The sequence below is a fragment of the Neoarius graeffei genome, chromosome 27 (assembly GCF_027579695.1).
Source record: "Neoarius graeffei isolate fNeoGra1 chromosome 27, fNeoGra1.pri, whole genome shotgun sequence".
Lineage (NCBI taxonomy): Eukaryota > Metazoa > Chordata > Actinopteri > Siluriformes > Ariidae > Neoarius > Neoarius graeffei.
In genome coordinates this window covers 15,777,077-15,792,169 of record NC_083595.1, presented here as the reverse complement: position 1 = coordinate 15,792,169, position 15,093 = coordinate 15,777,077, and the positions used below count along the sequence as shown (strand labels likewise).

The 15,093-nt window shown below is 41.2% G+C and overlaps 1 protein-coding gene across 3 annotated transcripts in view; it reads right to left on the bottom strand.

The window, feature by feature from the left end:
• vegfd (vascular endothelial growth factor D) overlaps nt 1–15,093 on the bottom strand; it is an 80,687-nt gene that overhangs the window by 48,341 nt on the left and 17,253 nt on the right. For all 3 annotated transcript variants that reach the window (XM_060911090.1, XM_060911088.1, XM_060911089.1), the window contains exons 3-5: nt 14,923–15,093; nt 12,360–12,487; nt 11,850–11,956 (exon numbers count right to left, since the gene is read on the bottom strand). The exon at nt 14,923–15,093 is cut by the window's right edge and continues 20 nt beyond it. In XM_060911090.1, the coding sequence (XP_060767073.1) occupies nt 11,850–11,956; nt 12,360–12,487; nt 14,923–15,093 (406 nt within the window). The remainder of the gene's footprint in view (nt 1–11,849; nt 11,957–12,359; nt 12,488–14,922) is intronic.

Sequence of the window (15,093 nt, the reverse complement as noted above, 5' to 3'; positions counted from 1 at the left end):
GCACACTGCGCATTGCTTGACCGGCCATCCCCACGCTTTGGCTGCTTGCTTAAAAAAAAGGTGCAACAAAGGCTTCCAGATCGTCGTGCAGCCCCATCTTGGTGAGAGTGATGTGGGGAAGATCCACTGTGGTGGTGCTTGAGGACCCCACTGACGTGAGCAAGTACCAGAACATCTGGCAATCTTCCTGCTAGGCCAACAGCAAGGCTTCAAAATGTTGTTCTTGTTCCTTTCGGAGGGTGATCAGTGCTTGGTGCTCACTCTGTTGGGCAGCAGCAAGGGCATGGATAAGGTCCTTAAGTGGCAGGGACTCCATGGGTGGTTCCCTTCATTATCCTGGCTTTTGGCACCACTGTATTAAGTCCCTTACATGGGTGGAATACTGAAGCGCGGCAAGCGGGAGATAATGTTCACAGGTTTTTATTTTTACCTTCTTTGTAGCTTTTCAGCTCTACTTTGCTCATTCATTCTCTCTCTCTCTCTCTCTCTCTCTCTCTCTCTCTCTCACACATACACACGCACGTGCGCGCTCTGGTCAGGGGAGATCTTCTCTCATCACTCTCTCCCTCCTTTTCTACCTTCCATCTTCACTGCAAAACACACACAGACATGACATTAATTGACAACAGGTGTACTGGCTTTGCCACTCACCTTCCCCGACTCCACCCTCCATTCACAAACTGACACTTGGCCACGACCCCACTGCCACACCATGGTTATCTAAAAATGTTTCCAATTGAATATGAACACCTTTCTCCAATACTTTAGACAGAAATTGTAGCTTAGACATTAGCCTGATGTTAGTGATGAAGAAAAATCTGGACTCTGTCATGATGAGAGGCTGCACCACAACATGCTTAAAAGCAGCTGGAACACAACCTGAAGCAAGAGATTTAGTTATCAAAGCATGAATACTTGACCCAACAATTGACAGACTCTCAACATGCTCCATGTTGATGGTCTATTTCTATGGTCAGTTAGGCTGAAAAAATATATAAATAGACTGCACATACGTGCATATCTAAGGCTGCTGTAATAATCAGAAACCATTTCTTTTCTAAATTTTCAATTCAAGTTCCTTTCCAGAAGACTTCATTTTTAAAAGATGATGCCACTATGACCACATGGCTCCAGTGCAATTTTTTGAAGCATATACAGCACTTCCACTATGAATGGTAATGAGGCATCTGGTGTTTTAGCATGACCAGTCTTTGCTTATTTGTTACAATTCAAGATTCCTGGGTTGCCCAAAACTGATCCAATTTCAGCTTTTACATTATAGATGTCACACTCTCCTCTCTGGCTAGATTGGATCAGTACTGCAAAACTCAGTTCCTTACATGTTTTATGGCTACAATGCTTCAGAGACTTACAACAATGTGATTATGAGGGGACTGTTTTATTAGAAAATAGACAGATGATTAACTTATGAGGTAGTGCACCAGCGTGCATGTTCCATGAATTTTCTGATCGTAAGTGGAGGCATGGAAGGTGTTACAGGAATTTTTATTTGTCTTGCCACTTTCCCAGTCAGGTGATCAATAACCAGAAACTGGTGACGCATCAGCTGCAATCAATGGAGTGAATCAGTGCTGAAGCATCTGCTGCAATCAATGGATTTAATCAGTGCTGGAAAAGGTGAACAGATGGACAAACAGATTTTCACAGCACTTTGTCTCATCTCATCTCATTATCTCTATCCGCTTTATCCTGTTCTACAGGGTCGCAGGCAAGCTGGAGCCTATCCCAGCTGACTACGGGCGAAAGGTGGGGTACACCCTGGACAAGTCGCCAGGTCATCACAGGGCTGACACAGACAACCATTCACACCCACGGTCAATTTAGAGTCACCAGTTAACCTAACCTGCATGTCTTTGGACTGTGGGGGAAACTGGAGCACCCACAGGAAACCCACGTGGACACGGGGAGAACATGCAAACTCTGCACAGAAAGGCCCTCGTCGGCCACAGCACTTTGTGTCAAGAGAAAATTGTTCCTCCGTCTTCTCTCGTACCTTGGTTTGGGGATATAACTAGCTCTCAGCATAGACATAAGCACCATCACAATAAAAGCAGAGTCCCTTCACACTGCATTTCTTCTCTTTTCAGCATAACCTTATTCAACAAATCTCAAACATTCTCCTTGTTCAAATGCATGGATTGGAGAATGCATGTGTACTTTTTCTGTGCAGAGACAGATCCGAATCAACTGTGACAGAGAGATGTTCGTTTTTGTTAGGCAGACCATAATGCAAGCTCATTCCACCTGGGCTCCATTCTTCATCCATGGATTATTTAGTTGAATTGGCTTGTTTGACAATTTGACATGATCCTGTATTTGGCTACTTTGTTGCTGCTGGACTTGGAACAAGTGGAATCTGCTCAGCAGCAGGCTTATTCAAGATAAACCAGGTTACATTAAACATTTCAATTGAAATTATGCAGTTAAAGCAACTAAACATCAATAAGAGTAACTCAATATTGCATAAGCATTATGACTTAATGACTTCAGTTTCAATTCCAGTAGATATATTAAACTAAACTGTACTAGGAAATATTTTAGATAACTCAATCCAGCTGGCATGTCAGCACTGGACTCTGATTCCAAGAGCACACCATGGCCTACAAACATGGCAGCCACAACACTCACTGCCACGTTGAAGTTCAGCAGATAAAAGGACTTGTGTCTCTCTCTCACCAGGGTTTCCCCAGGTTTGACCACCATAAATTTAAGACTTTTTTAAGACCTTTTTAAGACCACTTAAATGAGAATTAAGACCTACATCGCACCCATTATGCGGTTGTAGAAACACCAGATCAAATTCCCAATAATGACAAATGTTTCAAGTAAAAATACTTTTATTATAAAAGTTATATACTTAAGTCATTATGTGCATTGCTTGTCAAATCTTCACATTCAAGACAAGCAAGACCGAATTTTGTTATGCAAGACGTTTTGTTTTTTCCACAGGAGAATGTTGTAGCGACTTCCGAGTCTGGGAACATAGCCTTAAAGAGTTCGCTTATGCCCTCATTCGAGCTGTACGAGTGGTGTTCCGTAATTGTTTTTAAAATCCAGAGCACCTCTGCCCGAAGTGTCGGGGTTCCACCGACACCCATCATGCCACTGCTCGGCCCTTGTGTTGTTGCTAGCCTTGCCGATGATGTCTGGCTTGGCTGATGCTGCTGACGTTCGACAGTGGTGCTAGTGCCAACTCCAGGTGCATTTGGAGATTGAACCGTGCAGAACTGAGCGATGGGCTGGTGGCGGTGGCAGGCAGATGCAATGTGCTTTGAGCTCTTCATGTGAGACTCCAAAGCGAAATGACCTATAGTGGACAACTTGAAGGCCTTTCGACAAACACAGCATCTTGCTTCAATGTCGCTTCCAGGAACCTCCCTCACCCAATCACGATATCTTTCATCTGAAAGCCACTGCTGATTAAAACGACACTTCCCCATGCTGCGATTCGCAGAGTCTCCTCTCCACCACAGACTCCAACAATTGCGCTGGCGCAAAAATGTATCAATATTGTTTCTTTCTTTGCGCATACTCCAAGAAATTCACTGATGTTACGCAAAACCCACGTTTTCACATTGTAGAACAGTATGAGTAAATTTAAGACCTTTGTTTAAAAAATTAAGACTTGGACAAAGCAATTTAAGACCTTAATTTTGGAATATTAAATTTAAGACTTTAAGACTTAAGACCCCGCGGCTACCATGCTCTCACACACACACACACACACACACACACACACACACACACACACACACACACACACACACACACACGTAATGCTCAGTGTACGATTACCTGAACTTACCAAGTCTTCTGATCCTAGTGTTGATGTTCTGGTTTTTGGATTATGTTTGGCTCTCTGGTTTTTACATTTTGGATTCTGTCTTGATATTGATATTTGCCGACTGCCTGACTTTTTTGCCTGTGCTTGATTATAAGGTTTGATTCAAGTTTTGGATTTGTCTACCAGCTCTTTTAATAAAAAGAGCACTGTTCAAAACTAGATCAAAACTAATTATATATTTTTTTATTATTTATAAGTGCCTTTCAAGATACCTAAGGACACTGTGCAATTAAAATGCCAGAACAACAGTATATAGTACACAACAATACACAAACACTAAGAACAGCGTACACTCAATGAAAACAGACACAGAACTAAATTTAAAAAAATAAAAATTTAAAAAAAAAAAAAAAAACATTTAAGAAAAGGTACCAAAGAGCACCACAAAGGAAGGGCAACATAAAGAGGGTGGACGGTACAAGATAAAAGGGAGTAAACTATGGAATTCGGAAAAGGCAATTTTCTGAAGCAATAGAGATCTTGCAGTCACGTGACCGGAAAGTACACAGCTGCCATCTTTTCGGTAAAAACACCGCTGAATACTGCTGCACTCGTGTACAAAATGGATAAATTTCAACCGACGGACTACACGGCTCATTTTTCTAATGAACAGATAACTAGATACATGTCTAAAATAAACGACCTACAGATTAGTGACCCTTATCGCTTACCGGACGTAGTTTTCACAACCGTGTCAGTGGATATTGAACTGCCAGAGGTGGAATACCCAGACATGTATAATTACCTCATTAACTTTCCCTCGCTGTTCAGTGGTGAAGCACTGCGTGCTTATATGGTAAATCTCTGGACAGTTATCTTTACAGAAATTCAGGATTTGTCAGCTGCCCTCAGATGTGGCATCTTGCAAACAAGAAAATAACAATCCTCATTGGACGGGTAAGTCACTTAAGTATTACTAGTACTGATACTAGATATATCAGTAGTATCTAGTATAGCACTGACCAGCCGATTATAGAATAGAATAAAGGTAATTCCAGCTGTAATTCCAAATCGTCCGTCTTGTTTACCATGGATCTGGCGTTGGAGAGATAGAGGCTTGGCAGTGGAGATTTGAGTGGCTGTTTTCTGAGCTTAGTCAACAGGCCGGCTCTGCAGCCTCGCTTTTGCTTCCTCTCCCGATGCCGCCTCCTTCGCCTGCCAGACCCGATAACAATCCACGGAGACCCCGCTGGTCTCGCTATCTCGTCCGGAATGTTGTGCATGCGATGGAAATCACTACAAACCGTCATTTTCTGCTGGAAACCAATGTCCAGTAAGTCCATATGGTTGTAGTGGATATTGAAGTCCAGTACAGACGAACAACATGCAAAAATACACACAAAAAACATAAAAAACTTGCACAGGTAGGGAGAGCTTGTAGCCGCAGCCGTTGTAGTAGAATTGTATATAGTAGGGTTTTCCAGAAGAAAAGGTAGAAGTAGAACCAGAAGTAGAAGTAGAAAATATGGCGTTTGACCGACAAGATGGCGTCTGTTACAATCTGGATCGGCTGTGACGTCACATGCAAGATCTCTATGGGAGCAGTTAAGAGGCAGTGGGGAAAGCGATTCTGAAGAGATGTGTTTTCAGCAGAGTTTTGAAAGTGGATAGTGTTGTGCATTGGCACAGTGCTAGTGGAGGGGCATTTCAAAGTTTAGGGCCAGCCACACTGAAGGCCCTGTCACCCATGGAGCGAAGCCAGGGGGGATAACTAGTAGATGGGCATCAGTGGAGCGCAGCGTGCGAGATGGTCTGGAGAGAGAGAGAGAGAGAGAGAGAGAGAGAGAGAGAGAGAGGGATGGATGGATGGATGCCAGGTGATGGAGAAGTTCATAAACAAATAGAATGATTTTATATTGGATGTGGTACTGAATTGGGAGCCGGTGTAATTGCTGGAGGATGGGAGTGATGTGATCCCATGATCTGGTACAGGTGAGCACCCTTGCAACAGAGTTTTGGACATACTGTAGCCAGTTAATTGTCTTTGCTGAGACTCCAAAGAGTAGGGCATTACAGCAGTCTAACCTGGAAATAATAAATGCATGGATGAGCATCTCAGCAGCCGATAAGGCAAGAGAGGAATGAAGCTTGGAGATGTTTTTAAGGTGGAAGAAGGCCGTTTTGGTAATATTTTTGATATGAGAGTCAAAGGAGAGTGTAGAGTCAACTATGACTCCTAGGTTTTTTACTTCAGCAGAGATGGAGGTGAAATAACCAGGGATGGATAATTGTAAAATGTGCCAATTTATGTAGGATATCGGGGATGGACATGTTAATGGCTTCTGTCTTATCTTGATTAAGCTTGAGAAAGTTATGGGTCATCCAGCTATTGATAGCATTGAGACAATCAACCAGGTTGGAGGGTGGTAGGGTATGAGAGGGCTTAGTATGGATGTAAATTTGAGCATTGTCAGCATAGCAGTGGAAGTCTAGGCCATGTTGGTGTAATATGCTGCCAAGGGGTAGGATGTAAATAATGAAAAGTAAAAGGTCCTAGGACAGAGCCCTGACGAACACCATGGGAGAGGGGTGAACTGGGGGACCTAAAATTACTAATAGAAACAAAAATGTTCTCTTGCTGTAAGGTATGATTTAAACCAGGAAAGTGGTGTGCCAGTGATGCCAAGTAATGTTTCCAGATGGAATGAAAGGTAGTTGTGACAGTGTTGAAGGCAAGTTGTAAGGTCAAGTAAAATGAAGATGCCTACATGGCTTGTGTCAGCAGCTAGGAGTAGGTGGTAATTTACTACCTTTACTAGGGCAGTCTCAAGATTATGTTTTGCCCGAAACTCAGATTGAAACTCTTCCCATAGGTTGTGATGGGTTAAGTGCCCTTGGAGCTGATTGGCTACAGTTTGCTCAAGGAGTTTTGCAATGACAGGGAGATTGGAAATGGGTTGGATAGTTTTTTTTAAAGTTATCAGTGGCCACTCCAGGGTTTTTGTTTGTTTGTTTTAAAAACAGGAGTGGTGGCTGCTGTTTTGAGAGAAGGAACAATGCCAGTGAGGAGAGATGAATTTATTATTTGGACCAACAGAGGGCAGAGAAGTGGCTGGCAGGTCTTGATCAGTGGGGTGGGCACAGGATCAAGAAGGCAAGTGGTAGGCCGAGCTTTTGTAACAAGGTCATGGACAATGCATTCATTGACTGGGGAAAAGGCAGAGAAGGACCCAGCAGGAGCTGTGAGGGGAGATGGAACATCATTAAAGGTGGTGGGGGTAGATTGGAGTGGACTGTAAGTAGTGCTAATTTTGTTATGAAAAAATTCAAGAAACTCACAGCAGAGATAAGTTGAAGGGGTAAGTGGGAAAGGTTTGGCAGGTTGGAGTAGCCTGTTAATGGTGGAGAAAAGGACTCTGGGGTTGCTTTGTCCTTTGGTGATAATGGTGGTGTAGTACTTGGACTTAGCTTCATTTAGAGACTCTTTGTAGGCTAGAACATGGCCAGGGCATGGACTGCTAGGCCAGTCTTCCAGCTAAGTCACTTCAGCTGACAGCCAATAGCCTTCATTTTACAAAGCTCAGGTGTGAACCATGGGGCAGAGTGAGAGGAGGAGATGGTGCATGACTTCAGAGGGGCAAGATGATTTAGACAATCAGCCAGATGAGTATTGTACAGCAATACTAAATTATCTGGAGATGAGGTTAATGGCTCAGTATTAAGGTTAGATTGCAGTGTGTTGAAGAAGACACCTGCAGTGATGCTCTTTGTGTTCCTGTATGTAAAAGAGCGAGAGGCACAGAGGTGGCAGAAAGGCTCAGGAACAGCAATATTAAAAAGAACAGCCCTATGGTCAGAGATAGGAAAATCTTTAGGACAGAGTTTAGACGGGGTGATGCCAGTGGTGTAGATAAGATCCAATATATGACCTTTAGAGTGGGTGGGAAATTTAACATGCTGAGTGAGATCAAAGCAGTTGAGCAGATTAAAAAAAATTATCAGCAATGTTACAGCTTTTTGAATCTACATGTACAAGCCCGATTCCAAAAAAGTTGGGACAAAGTACAAATTGTAAATAAAAACGGAATGCAATGATGTGGAAATTTCAAAATTCCATATTTTATTCAGAATAGAACATAGATGACATATCAAATGTTTAAACTGAGAAAATGTATCATTTAAAAGAGAAAAATTAGGTGATTTTAAATTTCATGACAACAACGCATCTCAAAAAAGTTGGGACAAGGCCATGTTTACCACTGTGAGACATCCCCTTTTCTCTTTACAACAGTCTGTAAACGTCTGGGGACTGAGGAGACAAGTGGCTCAAGTTTAGTGATAGGAATGTTAACCCATTCTTGTCTAACGTAGGATTCTAGTTGCTCAACTGTCTTAGGTATTTTTTGTCATATCTTCCGTTTTATGATGCGCCAAATGTTTTCTATGGGTGAAAGATCTGGACCCTTCTTCTACGCAGCCATGATGCTGCAATTGATGCGGTATGTGGTTTGGCATTGTCACGTTGGAAAATGCAAGGTCTTCCCTGAAAGAGACGTCATCTGGATGGGAGCACATGTTGCTCTAGAACCTGGATATACCTTTCAGCATTGATGGTGTCTTTCCAGATGTGTAAGCTGCCCATGCCACACGCACTAATGCAACCCCATACCATCAGAGATGCAGGCTTCTGAACTGAGCGCTGATAACAACTTGGGTTGTCCTCCTCTTTAGTCCGAATGACACGGCGTCCCTGATTTCCATAAAGAACTTCAAATTTTGATTCGTCTGACCACAGAACAGTTTTCCACTTTGCCACAGTCCATTTTAAATGAGCCTTGGCCCAGAGAAGACGTCTGCGCTTCTGGATCATTTTTAGATACGGCTTCTTCTTTGAACTATAGAGTTTTAGCTGGCAACGACGGATGGCGCGGTGAATTGTGTTCACAGATAATGTTCTCTGGAAATATTCCTGAGCCTATTTTGTGATTTCCAATACAGAAGCATGCCTGTATATGATGCAGTGCCGTCTAAAGGCCCGAAGATCACGGGCATCCAGTATGGTTTTCCGGCCTTGACCCTTACGCACAGAGATTCTTCCAGATTCTCTGAATCTTTTGATGATATTATGCACTGTAGATGATATGTTCAAACTCTTTGCAATTTTACACTGTTGAACTCCTTTCTGATATTGCTCCACTATTTGTCAGTGCAGAATTAGGGGGATTGGTGAGCCTCTTCCCATCTTTACTTCTGAGAGCCGCTGCCACTCCAAGATGCTTTTTTCATACCCAGTCATGTTAATGACCTATTGCCAATTGACCTAATGAGTTGCAATTTGGTCCTCCAGCTGTTCCTTTTTTGTACCTTTAACTTTTCCAGCCTCTTATTGCCCCTGTCCCAACTTTTTTGAGATGTGTTGCTGTCATGAAATTTCAAATGAGCTAATATTTGGCATGAAATTTCAAAATGTCTTACTTTCGACATTTGATATGTTGTCTATGTTCTATTGTGAATATAATATCAGTTTTTGAGATTTGTAAATTATTGCATTCCGTTTTTATTTACAATTTGTACTTTGTCCCAACTTTTTTGGAATCAGGGTTGTATATTAAAATCCCCAAGAACCAGGATAGATGAGTACATAGGACACACAGACAAGAGTAGCTCAAAGGATTCACTAATAAAATCAGAAGTTACTTTGGGAGGCCAATAGATAAGCAATAATAATAAAGGTAGACCACCAGTAAATTTCAGAGCAAGACATTCAAATGATGGAAAATCCTATACGGGCACTGATACAATCTTATAGCTGGAGCGATAAAATACAACAAGGCTGCCCCCATGCCCAGTTGTATGTGGCTTATCAATAAATTCATAGCCAGGTGAAGTAGTTTTATTCAGTGTTATAAATTAATTAGGTATCTGCCAGGTTTCAGTTAAACAAAACAGATCAATATTCATGTCAACAATTACATCGTTAATGAATGGTGCTTTTTATTAAGAGACCGTACATTGAGTAAGGCACAATTCGCATTCCTGGAAGCAATGGAAATCTGGGAAACTTTCATTAAAGTTATGGGGCATAGGTTCTTAAACTCCACAACACGACGCTCTGCATGATAACAATTTGATCTGGCATATGCAGAGATCTCCACAAGTGCTGGCGACCGGTGGTTTTCTCCACCTACACAGATGGCATGCACCAACTACTTGATCCCAGAAAAAAAAAAAAAAAAAAAAAAAAACTTGCCTTTCAATGTTCAAGCGATTTATATCATCTCCACTGCCCATAATTTGCTGCAAATCCAATTATTTCACCACAAAATCTAGCATGACTGGAAGCGATGCCATATTTGTAGATCAATTCTTGCACTCTGATTGGCTGAGCCAGACAACATGACCATGCCATAGTGCATGTAGTTATGTTACACCATGTAGTTATGTTACAGAGCCAGGCAGCATACTACAGAGGGCAACTGAGAAAGCCAAGCGCACATACATCTGCAGGGAAATTTCATACATATTTTGCAAGTATTTTACAGGCAAAATTTTCTGAAGAATACTGCATATGCCATATTTATGCCTTATTTTGGATTTGTTACTGGACACAGGGGTAGGACAGGTTGGAGCCTCTGCCTACCACAGGGAAATGGACAACCCCGCCCACCAGAGTCTGGGGTGGCACCTTTGGCAAGTGCCAGCAACCCCTTAGCCACCCTCATCAGAGTTATGACAAACAGAAGCCCTTCCAAGTCCCCAATGGCAAAGCAGACGGAGGAGGAACAATCACACAGATTCCTCCTCCGTGGAGGTGGATAAGGGCAATGCCAGATGGATTGGCTATAAGGTGCGACTCTGTTAAAGCGAGTTTCGCAGTAGTTCTTTGCGATTTCAATGCCAGATCCTGCATGTCACATATTATATGTGCCGCAGCAGAAGGCCTTGAATTCATAGTGTGTGAGCCACTTCCTTGCAAGTTGAGGTTCACCTTAAACAAACCCACATCTAAGGTTCTTCTTCCCATACACCTACAGCATTACTGGATTTGTTAAGGGGCATACAAAAATGGGGCACTGCTTTCTGCAGCTAATGTGCATGAAGTCATGGAACAATTCTCTGCAATAATAGGAATGATGCAGATGAATGATCAAATACATCACTCAACCACTGCTGATATGTAAACATCTGAAGAAATGAATAACCATTGCCTGCTCCAGAGGGCTTAAACAGCATCCGTTCATTTAGGAAGCTTGATTTATGATGATCCGCATGGTTTTAGGAGAGGTGGTTCCTCATCAGATTTACACCAGTTCTTTTATGGTGTCTGAAATTCTATGTAGTCATTGAGTACGATTCCTCAGAAGTTTCCATTGCAGAGAGAGAGAGAGCGCAAACTGTAATTTCCCTCGTACTATTGGATCCATATTTTGCACTGAAGCCTTCTATAACTCAGCAAAATTGTGCCCATTCACGTTCAAAAATTTACTTCAAAATCAACAAGAAGTCCAGGCTCAAAAGTACCCATATCAAACATAATTGCTGAGGAAACAGCTCAGAATCTACTGCAACCTCTGGTGCATGTTTCAGAGAGGTGTATAGCAGTTAACTGGTGAGATACCATGCTTGGGAGTCCTTATATAGTTTCAGGTCTCTAATTGCTCTCAAGATTAAAATAATCTGAATGTAATCATTCATTCATTTATCTTTAGTAATCACATTATCAAGGTCAGGGCTGTAGTGGATCTAGAGCCCTTGATGAGATGCCAGTCCATTGCAAGGCATCATACACACACATTCAAACCTAGGGGTAATTTAGCACAGCCAGTCTACCTACCTGTATGTTTTTGGATGCATGTTTTCAGAGGAAACCTATGGAGAACATGCACAACTTGGCAGAGACAGTAACCTGAGCTCAGGGTAAAAATCAGGGATGCTGGAGCTGTGAGGTGGCAATGCTACCCACTTCCAGCTGAATTATTTGACATACAATTGATGCCAAATATATGTAAAATGTAAATGAAAAGGAGCTGGATGCTTTTCTGACCTTGTTTGCTGGAGGGATAAGATACACACCGATCCTCCATACAGTCCCATATGAGCCCTCGGTCACACAGTTGTCTGGAGTCTTCTGACTGGCGAATGGGAAAACACCTGTAGTTGGATTTGCACCCCCCACCACACACACAGAAATGAGTTCAGTGATGAAGCTTGGCACACCACATGTGACACTGTGCTGACGATAAGGGGCTGGATTTGGTGATGTTCACATCCTTAATTGGTCTAGGAGACGCTTAGAAGATCTCTTCCAGAAACAGACCATCTTAATTAAATTACTCTCTCTATTTACTATTAATTTGTCATGTGAATCTGTCAGATTAAGAAATGCATCTGAAATAATTGTTAGACCAACTGTCAGATCATAGACCAATTTACAATTTCTGATATCTCGGTGAAAATTTATAATTTAAAAAAAAAAATCTCAGTCACTTGACAAACTATGACGGCACTCATGTAAGGCACTGTATTAATTTGAGATAATTAAGCCGGTACTAACCCACTGTTCCTGTGGGGCAGAGCATGTCTGCGAATCATCTGCGGTTCCTGGCATTTACACTCCGTGTGGTTAGCTACTCTGATCAGCATCGGTTCAGGTCCATATTTAAACGGCACCACACTCAAAAGCTGAAAGAAACAGATCCAACAACAATTATCCTACTAATAACCAAAGGCAACAACTATAAAATTACAGTACTTCCTAAAGCATTAACACCTGTATAATGGTGTATACAGTTTAAACAGATGAGATTCCTAAGATTAAAATACCAAGCTGGTCATAACATAAGATAGCTTCATCAGTTTGAAAAATCTTTATAGACAGTTGAACTATGCCTAAATATGCTGGTCACAAATCATTTGCTCTATTCACACCTACACAGAAATTTAGAAAAGCCAATCCATCTCCTGGCATGTTCTAGGGAGGTGGGAGGAATCCAGAGAACCCAGAAGGAAACAATGTGGATGGCAGAATTCCATACAGACAGTAACCCGAGCTCAGGATCACACAAATGACCCAGGAGCTGTAAGGTGGCAAAGCCGAGCCATGTTCCTTGCAGTACTTGTTTTTTTAAAAAAAAACCCACCCTACTATTTATGATTTACAGTATTGTGCAAATGCCTTTGGCATTCTATTAACACAAATTTTGTTATAGATATTTAGTTTATGACCTCAGCATTATTGAGTCAATCTGAAAAACATTTCCAAACATTATTTTTCCAGTGAAAACTTCAAATGTTACAGAAAATGTTTGTATGGTAAAAATGAAAGCAACATATTACATAATTCACCAATTTTCAGTCAAAGAACATAATGAAGCCTGTTGGGGTTTAACTGTAAATACAGAAACAAGTGTGATTCCTTTAAAAAAAAAATCCAATTTCCCTATAAAACTGCACAAAGTATACCTGAAACTACTCATGCATTCTTAAAAAGCAAAGGGTTGTCACACAAAATATTGTCTTTGACATTAAGTTTCTTACACGTTACAGGATTTTTTTTTACATCGTCCTGTTTAATTTCATTAGCTTTGAAGGCATCTTTACAGCATTGCTTTGCATGTGATGAAGACTTTTGAACAATACTGTATATTAGTGAAGTATGTAGACTTGGTTTAAAATTTGTTTTGTACAAAATCTTGTATTAGATTTTCATTAACTGATGAAAGAAAAATTCTTCTTGGTAATTAGAGTCAGATTCTTGAGTGTATGGCTAGAGAGCCTAGAATCAGTAAGAACAAGAGTTGAAGAATTAAGTTCAGGCCTCATACTTGAGTCTCAACTGAACTTGGTCTTGAGCGACTGGGGATTGAACTTGTACATATATAAAGATGAAAATCATGTGAAATCATGTCAGACAGACATTTTAATTAATTTCCAAAACAATAGCTGTACCATGGAATCTGTGTATTCTTCATGTCTAGGGTCGGGGACAAAGAGAGAAACCCTTTTTCATTTGGGGGGTGGGGGTGGGTGGGGGGTAGGGTGTTAATAAGACATCCAAGGCCACCGAAATCAGCAGAAACCATGTGGCAAAATGTGTTATGGTCGAATGAGACCAACTTTTTGGGCATAAAAGATACTTTGGGGGAAAAAAAAACAAAAAAAACCCAGCTCATCAGCCAAAGAACACCATACTCACAGTGAAGTATGGTGGTGGCAGCATCATGCTATGAGGCTGCAGCTCTTAAGCTGGGACTGGGGCTTTAGTCAAAATAGAAATCATGGATATCTCCAAATACCAATCTATTTTGGCACAAAAAAAAAAGTTCAGGCCTCTGTTAGACATTTGAAGATGAAGAAAAAAATTCATTTTCCTGCACACAAGCAACCCAATGGAATGGCTTCAGAAAAAAGATGATCAACATTTTGGAATGGCCCAATCACAGACCAGGTCTAAATCCTATCAAAAGCCTGTGGAATGACTTGAGGGCTACGCACAGGAGATCTCCTCACAATTTGGATCATTTTTTGCAAGGAAGAGTGGAATAATCTTGCTAAATCAAGATGTCCAAATGAAACCAAGTGAATAGACGCTTATGAAAGCATCTTCTGCATGTGAAGTATAAGTAAAGAGGTGTGTTTTTCTTCTTTTCACTGAAATATTTACTTAACAGTTTAGTTTTGTTAGTTGCTATAGGACATTTGTTTTAAAAAGATCTGACATTTGTTTCATTTTACATAAACAGGGGTGTGTAGGCTTTTTTTAATATCCACTGTATAAAACTGTTGATATCAAGGTTACTTGGTTAGTGAACATAAGAACAATAGAAAGTAAGACATTTTCGCATTCGTTGTGCCAATTGTAGATATTCATTTGCAAGTAACCTGCAAACAAGTAATTTGTAAAAGTAATTACTCAAGTAGGTCTTGACCAGACGACCCATTTACTTGAGTAATTTTCTTGATAAGTATTTTACTTTTACTCAAAAGAATTCATAACACAGTACTGTACTCAAGTCTGCCTACTTTGTTGCAAAAGTCAGTTACAAAAAGTGACTTTGGTATAAAACAAAAAACACAGAAGTAGAAATGTTAATTGAGAAAAAAAGAGAGATCAGTACTATTTTATCAACGTAGGTGGTGCTAGTGTTGCGGCACATGACCCCCTCTTTGTTGCAGCAGCCACTACATCTGAACACAGAGACACATGGAGGCTTGAAGAACATGTCGTTGCTAGTGCCGAGCTCCTGAGCCACATCCACACACGTCTCTCGGGGCATGCACTGCGTTTT